Source organism: Penicillium argentinense, assembly GCF_028826775.1.
Source record: "Penicillium argentinense strain IBT 30761 chromosome Unknown utg000005l_segment0_segment0, whole genome shotgun sequence".
In the NCBI taxonomy this organism is placed as follows: domain Eukaryota; kingdom Fungi; phylum Ascomycota; class Eurotiomycetes; order Eurotiales; family Aspergillaceae; genus Penicillium; species Penicillium argentinense.
Genome location: NW_026622664.1, coordinates 1,595,917 through 1,609,076, shown reverse-complemented (window position 1 = coordinate 1,609,076; position 13,160 = coordinate 1,595,917). Strand labels below are relative to the sequence as shown.

The window sequence follows — 13,160 nt, the reverse complement described above, 5'->3', positions numbered from 1 at the left end:
CGCAGAATTAGCCCCAGCAATTGACTCGAATAGTTGCTGCTATTCGGACTACATTCGTCGTCACCACTTGTTGAAGGACATCAAGCATGCCATTTCTCAGCATTGTCTTCTTCTACTGCGAGCAGATGACTACGGTGACTCTTTCGACGGCTTCTGATTCTTGGTCCATTCCAACGATACTGTATAGTACCCCTCCCTCCTTCTGAAGCTGCAAATTATCGGTACTGGTTTGAAAATTAGCCTTCGCATTGCTGACACACGATCTTCAATCTGACATCGTGAGCTTGAATGCAGAACCTCCCGTCTGGCGGGAGTGCATATGTGATCTCCCCCTCTAGTTTCACGACGTCCATCGTCAGAGTCTCGATCGGTAGCTCGTTGGACTGATCGACGGTCAGTTTTTCAATGGAGTACGCAAGAGACTTTGTTGCGAATTCGGGATCTAAGCCCTCCTCCATCTCGAGTTGGATATGCAGAGGGCCAGTCAGGAAGAATGGAGATGAGGCTGTCGGAGTGATAACGCCGGTAAACGGATTGCTGGATGCCAGAACACGGCTACTAGCTTCTTTAAATCCCACAGACAGACCTGCAGTTGAGACCGCAGTTTCCAGGATACTGGGGCCTGGAGGCACAATCTGGGGCAATGTCGTTTTCTCCATGATACTGGTCTGATTTGGTACAGCGCTAATTGTCGACACTGAAGCCAACATAGGAAGTAAAGTACTTTCATTAGGGTGCGGATGGATATTCATTTGAACTTTTGCGCGAGCTCTGATTGTCTGTCGAGCGTGGTTTAGGAGAATTTCATTGAATTTGTGCTCTAGCATCTTGAGAGACGAAAGCGTTGGTAGCCGCCAGCCAGGGTACAATCTCCCATGTGTGCGTGATGTATGCATCTTGTTATGAATTTGGATGAATGTATGGCACAAAAAACATGCATCCTTACTGGAAGCGATGACACGCGGGAACAGCGGAGGTGATTGAATTTCGCAGTAAGCGATTATCTGGATCTCTGCGTGAATCTTGGCTTCGTGGAGTGTCCTGGTAGTTTGCTGGGAGAACTCTTCACCCAGACTCTCGACCGTCCTGCCCGTTATGAATTGAGAGAACTGGGAGATATCATACTTTTTGCCATTGATCTTCCCTAAACGAGAAAGCACGACTGGAAGACTAGTCAAGTATGCCAGCAGATGGGGTCGATCGAAAGCCTCTTGGGGGAGAGATGCCAGATGGACCTCGATGTTTCGGACAAGAGGGAATTTCTTGGCAATGCGGTGAATTATTCGAGCGGCTTCTTTATATCTGGATACTTTTCGGATGACGTTGAGCAAGGTAGATGCGAAGGCTGCTTCCTTGACCATCTTCGTGGGACCAGAGGGGATCAGATGGAGGAGTTGCTGCAAGCCATAAACATTGCTCAATCGGTACATCTTATCCACAATATCATCGAGAAGATATGAGACACGATGATTGGACCATTTATTGACCGACTGAATCACGCTTTTAGACTCGGCTCTGAACAATAGCAAGCTTGCGTCTAGGTTGAACTGGGTAAGTTTCTGAGGATCTATTTGCCGAATGCCTTCCATTGCTCTTTCTAGATTATCTTTGATGGACCTCTTAGATTCTTTCCATTTTCTACCAGTAAGTCGCAATCGACAAGCGATTCGAGAAGAACACATTTGCACGATCATGCGGAGAAGTTGTTTCATGATCTCCGTAGAGCTCCCTCGCTCTGGCGACATTCAGATCAGTAGCTAAAACACATGGGGGAGATCAACGAACCATATGGTGATTTTCGAAGTACATTAAATATGTTTTCGAATCCAGTTTTCAGATTTTGTAGCAGGTGATTTCCATCTGTATATGTCCTTTTATTGATCGCCAAGAGGGCCTTCAATGTTGGACCATTGGGGTCTTGCTCAACGCACATGGCAGGAATATAATCAGATCCTTCTTTCGTTTTGGCAAGAAAGGAGAGAATTTCCACTAATTCACTTTCTTTAGGAAAGGGAAGCGTATAGTCGTTCTCGAAGCCGCGAGAGGGCACTGTGGGCTTTTGTTGCGGTGGCTCAGGAACTTCATGCAGCAGGTAATTGAGAGCAATATTCTCTCCACGGTGTCACCGCTATAAAAATTGCTGTTACATATTGTCGAGGCAATAAATAACGATAACAACTAAGAACGTGGCGAGCCAATGGAGCATTTTTGGTCTAGCCGCCTTATTGCCCCGAACTCGTCTCGACATATATAAATTAATTTACATGGTCAACCCACCAAGCACATACAACCTGAGGCACTCGAGATTGGGAGGAAAAAGACGCTAAACCAGGGCGAAAGCAATGCATGAAACGGTATACTCGCTTCTAAGTTTTCATATAGAGATTGCATCAGTGGCACTGTATATACTTTTATGCTCCCTGTCATATTGGCGCCAAGTTTGCATAATGGGAAATTTGCCAAGATATTAGAAGGTTGTAGATTCCCAGCCGCAATGAGATCAGATCATAACGAAATTAAAGTAAAGGTCATCAATGAATCATAGATCTGTCCCCAGATATTGAGCACTGAGAAAGCTGATGAGTGCTGGGCTTGCCCATGGAAGTAGCCTGGCTCTTTTTAGCACTAGTTTTTGTTTGGAAATAAAGTGAATCAATTCTCATAGTATCATGTGCGCATTACTTTTAAAGATACAAATTGAGATACTCGCGTCAGGCAGTCCGGAACAAGTGAGAAACTCGCTTCTCTCAGGTTATGTACAGTAGATTCGAAGAACCCCGGGACTTAAATCAATGTCTTACCACTTCTCGACATATGGACGTAGATCTAATTCAAAGGCAAATGTCGTCCGTGGCTGAGTGTGCAGAAACCAATACGAGTCCGCAATCTAAAGTAAGTCAGTGACCAAACCAATATACCAAAAGAACTAACACCTACAGCATCGGGACTCAATTTCCCATCCACGTGTTCATTGGCCCATGCCTTGGTCCGGGGTATGTCAATGATACCATCAATGATGGTATGCGAGACATGCACACCCTGCGGTCCAAACTCACGAGCAAGCGACTGTGCTAACGCGCGTAGTGCAAACTTGCCTGAGGCAAAAGCAGCAAAGTTAGCTGAGCCCTTTAGGCTCGCTGTAGCTCCGGTAAAGATCAGAGTTGGCGGATACTCGGAGGATTCACGAGAATCTAAGAGGAGCGGGAGAGAGCGTTGAGCGAAATTGAAAGCACCTTGCCTATTATACGAATTAGTGCTAAGTCCCAAATTCACATACTTTTTGATTTGTTCTTATCGAGAGCAAAATATGTGGAAAGAAACGTACGCTTGAGATGCAAGTGCGATTGAGTAATCATGCTTAGTAAGTTCAAGGAATGGCTTTCGGACTAAGCCGCCGCCAGCATTGAACACCGCGGCGGCAACCTTAGACGATGGGTATTGAGCTGCGATCTTATCAAAGGCGGCATTCACGCTCTCTAAGTCTGAGACGTCTGTGCTAATGCCGAAGGCTTGGCCGCCACTAGCATTGATCTCCTGAACGACTAGGTCGAAGTTTTCTGGGTTTCGGGCCAGAACAACAACAGAGTACGCCTTAGCAAACTTCCTGGCGATCGAGGCGCCCTGTATGTTTTGTTAGTGCTGTATTTCTTATATGCCGGGGGTGTATGTATAAGTAGACCGTACTGTGCCAGGGCCAACGCCGGCGATAATTGCGATAAACTTGGAAACCATAATTGATATGGCTATGAAGAGTTTCCGTCGAGTGCAATGAACTGGGAATGGAGGGGAGCTATATAAAGCTCTCGGGCAGATTACTATTGCCGAGGCTTAGGAATGCAGGGGGGATTGGTCATCACTCGGTGGATGATATCATCCGCAGAGAATGGGACTGGTGTATCCCCGTAGAAAAGTTACAATCCAGATGAATAATCGTTAAGGGTCAGTTTCACTAAATGATTAAAATAATGACGAACTGAGGCAGGGATATCTTACCGCTAGGGATCTACGGACAGGCTTATTCAGCGTCCGCATCATCCTCCCTTATTTTTGTATGGTAATCCGGATAGATCGAAGTATAGTGCCGTAACACGCTATAGCAGGCTCCTGAGGATCTCTCAACGGATACAATCTTCAATCAACAAACACTCATTTGGATATGCCTAATATTAGTCAGTACGGAAATTCCCCGCTCGGCAGAATTTACTGCCTGTCAATTTTGAACCATACATTCGTCACACCTGTATACTACGTCTTTTAGGTAGACGGTATAAATCTATACAGGCGGTGAGCTGGGTGGGGTGTAGAAAGTTATGTCCAGTCCCTGTAATCTTTACCTCGAAAGTTCCTAGTGGTATTTGATATCAGGAATGCCCCCCTCTTTCTTGTAAACCCTGAGTCATTTAACCCCATGAAGTTCAGTTGTTTAATTCATCAGAATCAACAAACCTTTCCATCTCATCTTTGCATCGTTGCATGAACCCGTTTTGATTCGGTTGCTCTCATTAGCCAGTAAATTCAGTGTATTTTCATAACTATATTGGCCATTCTTGGTATTCCTGGTATGATTAGGTGTAAGAGGAATCACTGCACATCGTGTTACGACAAACCGTAATGCCAAGTATTCTAAATTACTGTACAAAACATTAAGGAACGTGGATCACTCAGTATGTCGGACTTTTGGATATCGGTATCGACTAGTACTCGTGAGGGGCCAATTGAACCATCCCAGCGATCGATTGATTGACTGAAGATCTATCTGTCGGCTCCCGTTCAGGACGCCATCTATTCAGGGGTTTTTAGTGTGTGTTACAGCGCTGCTTTTCCGAGAATATCCGATTACCATACAAAACAGGTAGGAGATTGGGTATCTGCTGAATCATTTCGAAAGTTGCCTTCCAGGTTCGGCCTTTGAGATTCGGCCTTTGAGGTTCAATCGCCGAAGATGTCCGTTTCATGACTTATGCTGATGACTTCCTTTACATATATTACGTGCTTTCTGCTGGTCCACTCACTTACCGACTGCGTTGGTATCGCCTAAATTCGGTTTGCTTTCCTGACATCCTTCCAGCACCTAAGCCGTTCTAGCCCGGAAACCATCATTCAGCCCAAGACCCGAGTTTGAACTTCAAGCCAAATCAGCAAAGCCTACAGCATGGCTTCACCCCCATCGCCTGTCGACTCCGCGTTGGATGCTATTGGAAATACGCCTGTCGTGCGTCTCCGTCGCGTGGTTCCGGAAGGCCACGCCAAGGTCTTTCTGAAGCTTGAATACTTGAACCCGACCGGTTCGTATAAGGATCGTATGGCGAAGTCCATGATTGAGCAAGCCGAGAGTAAGGGGAAGCTACAGCCAGGTATGACAGTTGTGGAAGCCAGTGGTGGCAGTACTGGCTCTTCTTTGGCATTTGTCTGTGCTATCAAGGGATACAAATTCAGGGTGGCTTCTTCCAATGCCTTTGCAGTCGAAAAGCTACGAACTATGCGTGCCCTAGGTGCCACTGTCGATATAATTCACAGCCCATCCGGCTGCGTCACAGCAGACCTTATCCCCTCTATGATACGCCATGCACAAGGTGTTGGCAGCCACGAAGGACACTTCCTCATCGACCAGTTCAATAATACAGACAGTCTTTCCGGGTATGACTTAATCGGCAAAGAACTGATTGCACAATTCCCAAATGGAATTGATGCCTTCTGTGGCACGTTTGGTGCGGCTGGCATGGTCACCGGGGTGTCTCGAGTGCTCAAATCGAGGTGGCCAGAGACACGGTTCATAGTTCTAGAGCCGGAATCTTCACCCATCCTCACGGAGGGTCATGGCGGCTCTCATAGCGTGGAGGGTGTTGGGGTGGGTTTTATCCCACCTCACCTCAATCGCAGTTTATATGATGAGGCATGGGGTATCTCCGAAGAAGAGGGGCGTACCATGTGTCGGCGACTTGCCCAGGAAGAGGGGCTACTTGTGGGAACTTCCACGGGTCTCAATGTCGTCGCTGCTATTGCCCTGGCCAAGGAGCTAGGTCCTGACAAGACGGTAGTCACCGTGGCTGTTGACACCGGACTTAAATACATGAACGGAAACCTCTTCGCTGATAACGGAAATTATTGAGAATGGGATGCGTGTGTAGTACCAGATTGAACAAAGACTTGACAGTATCATTTCGGTTACTTGCAGTTGAAGACTTGTACTTGCAACTGATGGTTTAGCTTCAATTGGGCCGACTTTTAATCATTGCTATTGCTTTCCATTTCTCCCATCGACACAATTCGTTATATCCTAGAGTCCTTCGAGGTTGCATAGTTTGTATCTGTTGGTATCACCAGCTAGGTACTGTGTACACAGTTAAGTGGACAGTGTGTATGCTCCAAAGCAAAAGTCAATTGATTCCTGTTGATCGACGTAGATATGTGTCAGGTCCGGTCCAAAATACCCCTGAATCCAATACGCCGAGCGACCATGCGCTACTACTATAGTAGATAGTGAATATGACTCTTTATCGCTACTACTACCTTTAGTTAACGAGTACTTTGGAGTAACCAGTTTACTGGTGTAGCATACTATGACTAATCGGAGAGCCTAGGGAAATGCTTTGCTTCACTCCTCAGATGATGCAGCATCATTGGCTGCATATACGAATTCCAATGTTTTTCTGGGTGTACTAGCTATATGCCGCTACTGTGAGAGTATTACTTCACCACAACTCCAGTTCATGGGGAATTGAACACCACAGATGGCTACATATGATGCCATCGCAAGCGTCCATTCCTAGTATTAATAATCATTTCTCTTCACAGATGTTGTCACCCTGAAGATCAAGTCCGACCTATGCCTAAGCCAACTTCCCCGCCGCAATAAGAATTTTTCCAAGACAGACGTCGGCAGCGGCAGGGTCCGTCAGTCTTACCCATAAGCCCTAAGGTACCGGGCGCTGCGCTAGCCATCTTGGCACCTGAAACCTGGATTTCCCGAATAACTCCGCCCTTCCGCTCCAGCATGAACTGAATCTATCCCGAAACCGCTCGAGACTTATCACGGGGCTCTGTGGCACCGCGGAAGGTCGTATCGGCTTCCACAGACGAGATAAATGCACAGCTTACTTCAATTCCATGGATGGGAGACAGTCAGTGTGTGATGAGCGTTCATTAGGGGCGAATGACCTGACGGACTTCAAGTCTTTGAAGGAAGTAGTGGAAGAGCATTGATGCCGGTGCTGTGAGTGAGGAATGGTGGTTCTACATTATTGTTGGGTAGTTGGTCAGGAGGATTCTGCTGAAATTTTTCTTACGGCAACAACTCCGTTACGCTTGATGGATCTCTATTGTCAGTGGATCAGATTGGTTTGATGTTAAGGCTTATGGCGAAGAGCCCCGCATCAACACGAGGAGTGCATAGGGTACGACCACATCGGCAGGAGACTCTCAAACATGTCCTCTGAACGCCAGACCCTGATGCACAATGCTTGGCATTGTCTCACATGAAGGCCACTCTAAGTCTCTGCCAAGGCACGATTCTCTCGCGTATCTGCAGGTGCGGACTATGCAAAGGAAGCCTTGAAGAAATACCCCCCCCCTTGGTCTGCTCTGGATTTGACTGCTCATTAATAACTTGAGTATGGCTTCCCTGTTATTCACCCTGCTTTTTGGACTCGCTGCCGGCCAGGAGGAAGGTGTGTTGATGCCCTAGCATTTTTGGGGTCAGATCTAATAACCGAAAAGGCACCACCAGCTCGCAATGGCTCATTACCCTCAATACATCGATTTTCTGGCCGACAGCCACCAATTACTACTACGGGCCCACGACGGGTCCCCAAGCGTCCGCAGTCTCTTGCAACGCTGAATGGGTTGAATACGCTGGTCGGTCCGAGGGCCTATGGTCTCTAGGCTCGACTTCCACGAGCACCTCGCTCGGTTCCTACGCCACCAGCGAGGGCGCCTGCCGTACCTCTATTTCATTAGAAGCATGGTCCGACACGCATACGGGCTCTCTGACCACTCTTTGTGATGGGATTCCGCGTGCCCTAGGGCCTCGCGAAACGGCCACCCAATACTACCCCGGAACCGGTCCTTGCATTACAGGATATAGGACCTTCACGAACACAGAGACCTTCTATCGAGAGCCGTCCTCGACCCCACAGTGCACCCTCCAAACAAGCGAGTGTATCCCAATTTGGCAAACCTGGTCTAGCCTGTCTAGCTCCTGGCGCGACTCCATCGTGACCTCTGTACCTGGCGACACCAACAGTCCTATTCGCCCTGCGGACTGTCCCCAGACGAGTCGCGAGTACCCCGAAGAAAATCCTTGCTCCAACTGTCATTTTCTCCCTGCCACCGCGACCCTCTTCTACTGGCCCACTACTACCGCCGACGGCGATCTCTGTCTGCAGAACGGAACCACCGTCCCTGCGTCGGGACTCAGCACAGCTGTAGTCAATGGCGCCACCTTCACCTCCCCATCGATCTATGTATCCTTTACATCGATCTACGCTTGGAGCAATCGTCGTGGTCACGCAGGATACCAATGCGGCGTGGATCACAGCAACGTCGTCATCTCGGTTAATCCAAAAACCGTATCCTCCGTCCGCCACCATCGAAACGCCAAATACCCGACTATTGGAACAGCATATCCATTCAACTTTGCCGAGCTCATGCCCCAAGAAATCGGGAATTATACACAGTCGCTCATCCCATGGCCACAGTTCCGCGGTGGCCAGCAATGCCCGTTAGCGGATGTAAATACCTGCTCTATTATCCGTGACAATTATACTCCTTGGCTGCTGCTTCCGGAGGAGGTCCGCGGAGTTGACCCCAGCTGGACAGTGTGTGACCGCGATTGGTATATTCCGCCCGTGACGATGGTAGCACTCGATCGCGAGACGATCACCGTCACATCGACGCCTGAACCGACTGAGCAGTTTTTGGCGGCGGCTGTACCTGAAGCCGCATTGGCAGCGGCGACACCGGAGGCCACTTCGAGGGGATGGTAAACGACATCGAGGGTACCTTGTGTGGCATAAAGGACTCGGTCTGGGGAAATATACTACCTCACGTAGCCAAAGCTTTACACTAGTGCAGTAGCTGATTATTTCCTGAACCGGCAGTTTTACGGCCACATTACCCTTCTAGCATCTCTTGGATGCTTGGTTAGTAGGAAACCTTGATCGAATTACTATATGGTACGTGCTTCAACAACGTGTACACTGACGTATGAGCATTATGGTTATCGCTATTTGACCGCGACATTCGTAAGTGATGTGATATATTCTGCATTGCTTTGGTCCTTGCCCAGTGACCCATACGGTCATCTCACAGCGTCTGATCATGTCTGGCCCATCACTTACAATTTCCAATTGTCACTGTTAACCATCAAGATGCTCTAGCGAGACGACAAGCATAAGTGATGACTACTAGAGGATATAACGTATTTCTCCGGAATGCTTTTACGAGCTTACACATTCACTAGTGTACAGCACTTTGGTGCGCCACGGAGGATTTTGCAGCCATCTATGATGTATACTTTTACACTAGTAGTGTACGTACTAGATACAGTAGTATATTCGCATTACTACTCTGCAGGACAAAACATTGGAAACCACGAGAATTTTGAAAGACCAACACCAAAAGAGTGAACATCAGAAAACAGCTCATTCAATTTGGATAGTGGAACAGTAGTATCACAATCAGTTACGCTATAATGCCTCTTCTCACGCTCCAGCTGCCTATCTGGGACATCATCGAGCCAATAGCCGCTCACATCCTGGGTCAGCCCACTTCTTCAACGCGCAACTGACCTTGAAATTAAGCAATTCCGCCCCCACGCACGTTCGCCTCTCTGCCTGGGCCTCGGATCAGATTGCGTGCCCGGTGCCGGTGCCGGGACGATCTTGCACTCCGAGAGTGGGTCAACTTCCGATCACAATGTCCACGGTGACGGGCTCGTCTCCGCATGAACTCCACAGACTGCGGGTTTTTCATCTCGACGGACAAGCCGAGGGATGCATGCTCGTGGTACCGGGCTCTGCAGTGTATCCTCGGTCACGGCACTGCTGCGGGATGAGTTCAGCCCGAATTGAAAAGAAGTATGGGGAGGACCGCCCAGATTGGCCGGCTGGAGGAGTTCGTGCAGGTGGCATCGGGTGGCGCTGGAATGCGCGGGACGTCCACGAACTGCTCTCGCACTCACCATGAACATCTACCCTACACCACAACCACGAGACCTCGCCCGCATCCCATGAAGACAGACGGGATGACGATGTCAGGTACACAGCCGAACGGGCGAACGATTCCCATGTGGCTGCCGTCAATGATCAGCAATGTCTTGAATCCTCCGCGGACCAGCCCTCCGGAAACAGTAAAGGCGCCCGTGGAGCCCCATCGTCATCCATGGGCTGTCTATCGCCAAGCTTAACCCATCAGGCCTTAATGGGTCACATGGGCTGCCTTGTCCACCGGTTGGCAATATGATCTGCATCGATCGGACACTAACAGGTAAGGCCACCGACACACCGAGGCAGAGGCACATACTATCCTGAGACGGGCAGTCGGGCGATCACCGGATTCGTATCATCCGATCACACTGGAAATCCGTGGATCCCCGCAGGATAAGCACCGTTGGACAGTGGGTAGCCATGCAGGGTCCAGTCTTTCGTGTCCCGCGTGGGAGCCGAAGCCGCTGAGGCGCGTTATAAAGGTCGCCCTCGTCGAGACTCTGAATCCCGAGCCTATCGACGAGATCGAGATCCTGTTGCACGGCCACTATGCGTTTCTCTTTGCTGACAGTCCTCTCCGCGGGCGCTGCTATCGGGCATGCCCTTCCCAGGAACCTGAAAGCCAGAGGTATGCATTGCCAGGAGATTAAACATTTTTTTGTCTTCTGTTGCTAATTGCGCCTGCAGAAGTCTCTACCGACGAGTTGTCCCAGTTCAAGTTCTGGGCCCAGTATGCAGCAGCCTCTTACTGCAATGAAAACTACGCCTCCAAGCCTGGTCACAAGATTACCTGCAGCGCTGGTAACTGCCCCCAGGTGGAGCAGGCCGACACCAGTATCGTCTATGACTTTTCCAAGTGAGTACTAAGCCGCCTGGCGAGGAAAAAGGAGCCTCGTACTAACCAGCCCAGCACTACCTCGACCGATACTGCCGGCTACCTCGCGCTCGACAACACCAACAATGCCATCGTTTTGGCCTTTCGTGGCTCCTACTCCGTTCGCAACTGGATCTCCGACGTCGAATTCTTCTATACCGACCCAAAGCTCTGTGACGGCTGCTCCGCTGAGTTGGGGTTCTGGAGCTCCTGGACCAACGTCCGCGACTCCATCTCTGGCGTCCTGAACGATACCGTCGCCCAGCACTCTGATTATGACCTGGTCATCGTCGGCCACAGTCTCGGTGCCGGCGTCGCTACCCTCGCCGCCGCCGACCTCCGTGGTAAAGGTTACCCCTCCGCTAAATTATACGCGTATGCCTCGCCTCGCGTGGCCAACCCTGCCCTGGCCAAGTACATCACTGCCCAGCCGAACAACTACCGCTTTACGCACATCAACGACCCGGTCCCTAAGCTGCCTCTCATTGCGATGGGATATGTCCACGTCAGCCCGGAGTACTACATCACTTCGCCCAACAATGCTACTGTTTCGGCGAGTGATATCAAGGTCTTGGAAGGCGATATCAACTGGAACGGCAACACTGGCACTGGTGTGCCTGGACTTGGCGACTTCCCTGCCCACCATTGGTACTTTGAGGAGACTGATGGCTGCAAGGGTCCCGGTCTGCCTTTCCGGGTTTAAAGCATACCTACATTTTAATTTCAGCAAGGCGTCTTTCTTTCGGTGTTGGAGGAGTCGAAGCTGGTAATTTTCCTTTTAGAGTATAGAGTTTGATTTGTATTTATATTTTCAAACAATATCTATAACGTTTCAACCGCACGCACTAACGATGAGGACAAAGTAGTTTTGCCAACATTTAAATTCTCTAATTTGGCTCCTCTTGTGAAATTTCAATGACCACCTTTTTGGCCGAGACGCCCCTTCGAAGTATATCGAAACCCTCCTGTACTTTCTTCAGACCACCCTTGATGATGAGGGGCTCCGGCTTCGTTTGGAATGTCCCAGCAGCCAATGCAGCAGGAATGTATTTCCGCCACACCGCATCACCAACCTCTGGACTCGAAAATCCGGGGTCCAAGCCATTGACTTTGTGAAAATATCCTTGTCAGCGGAATATTCCAGGATAACACAAAAGCTAGAGCCAGCTTACCGAAGACAGCCTCTACATTTTCAGGTGCAGATCCATCAGGGAGGAGCATTATTGGAAGTCTGCCGCCACCGATCCGCGACAGAATCTCCCCGCATTTTGCCTGGGTGTGAACATCACTGATACAATCCACCACCAAGTCGCCCGGCTCAAGCAGGGCTAAGATTTCATCAACGACACCGGGGTTCTTATGGTCAAAGACATGGGAAGCGCCCAGCTCCCTCACAAGACCGTGGTTAGCGACGCTGGCCGTCGCGATCACCCCGAGACCTGCATCGCGCGCAAGCTGGATGGCAGAAATTCCAACCGACGAGCTGCCCCCCAGATCAGAACCGTTTTCCCGGTAGGTTTGGGTTTGAGGGAAGGCAAGGGAGCATTTAGTTGAACAAAGAGGGCACTGGAGGCTGTTGAGATTGACAATGGAAGAACGGCGGCATTAGCTAAGGGAAGAGAGTCTGGGACTTCGGACACTAGGATCTCGCGACATGTGCTGTACAGCTGGAATCCTGAGTTTGTAGTCTTGCCGCTTCGGAAGCTATCGCAGTGTCTTGAGATTGATCAGTAAATGTCACTGTTGACGCCTGATCGTGTCAACATGACCAGTGCAGACTTACCCAATGACTCTTTGACCAAGCTTGAATCGTGATACGCGAGAACCAAGCTGGACGATGGTTCCTGCGACGTCGGTGCCGAAGATGAATGGGTAATTCAATGGAAAGGCAGCGATTTGTTGCATCTGAACAGTATTCAGCATTTATCTCATACCAGTTGTATCTGACACCATGACTGTTACCTTCCAATCAATTGCATTGACAGCAGCGTATGCGACCTTGATGACCAATTCGTTTTCTGCCGGGCTTGGATCCGGTGCCGGTCCAACTTGGAGGGGTTTGCCTTGGCGGAGGGAATCCA

General features: G+C 49.5%; 6 protein-coding genes across 6 annotated transcripts; 3 read left to right on the top strand and 3 right to left on the bottom strand.

The window, feature by feature from the left end:
* Positions 1-236: 236 nt before the first annotated feature.
* On the bottom strand, positions 237-1,589 carry N7532_005398 (nucleic acid/nucleotide deaminase domain-containing protein; the record flags this gene model as incomplete). Its single annotated transcript, XM_056617892.1, has 1 exon — positions 237-1,589. One exon carries the CDS (start codon positions 1,587-1,589, stop codon positions 237-239), a length of 1,353 nt encoding a protein of 450 aa, XP_056474051.1.
* Positions 1,590-2,797: 1,208 nt separating this feature from the next.
* Positions 2,798-3,732, bottom strand: N7532_005397 (uncharacterized protein; the record flags this gene model as incomplete). The annotated part of the gene is made up of 4 exons (XM_056617891.1): positions 2,798-2,887; positions 2,938-3,238; positions 3,326-3,621; positions 3,685-3,732. 4 exons carry the CDS (start codon positions 3,730-3,732, stop codon positions 2,798-2,800), a joined length of 735 nt encoding a protein of 244 aa, XP_056474050.1.
* A 1,420-nt stretch (positions 3,733-5,152) lies between these two features.
* N7532_005396 (PLP-dependent cysteine synthase family protein) lies at positions 5,153-6,109 on the top strand (the record flags this gene model as incomplete). The annotated part of the gene is made up of 1 exon (XM_056617890.1): positions 5,153-6,109. One exon carries the CDS (start codon positions 5,153-5,155, stop codon positions 6,107-6,109), a length of 957 nt encoding a protein of 318 aa, XP_056474049.1.
* Positions 6,110-7,612: 1,503 nt separating this feature from the next.
* N7532_005395 (uncharacterized protein) lies at positions 7,613-8,984 on the top strand (the record flags this gene model as incomplete). The annotated part of the gene is made up of 2 exons (XM_056617889.1): positions 7,613-7,667; positions 7,774-8,984. 2 exons carry the CDS (start codon positions 7,613-7,615, stop codon positions 8,982-8,984), a joined length of 1,266 nt encoding a protein of 421 aa, XP_056474048.1.
* A 1,770-nt stretch (positions 8,985-10,754) lies between these two features.
* N7532_005394 (lipase family protein) lies at positions 10,755-11,782 on the top strand (the record flags this gene model as incomplete). The annotated part of the gene is made up of 3 exons (XM_056617888.1): positions 10,755-10,833; positions 10,893-11,061; positions 11,116-11,782. 3 exons carry the CDS (start codon positions 10,755-10,757, stop codon positions 11,780-11,782), a joined length of 915 nt encoding a protein of 304 aa, XP_056474047.1.
* A 184-nt stretch (positions 11,783-11,966) lies between these two features.
* N7532_005393 (alcohol dehydrogenase) lies at positions 11,967-13,002 on the bottom strand (the record flags this gene model as incomplete). The annotated part of the gene is made up of 3 exons (XM_056617887.1): positions 11,967-12,202; positions 12,252-12,652; positions 12,863-13,002. 3 exons carry the CDS (start codon positions 13,000-13,002, stop codon positions 11,967-11,969), a joined length of 777 nt encoding a protein of 258 aa, XP_056474046.1.
* Positions 13,003-13,160: the final 158 nt, after the last annotated feature.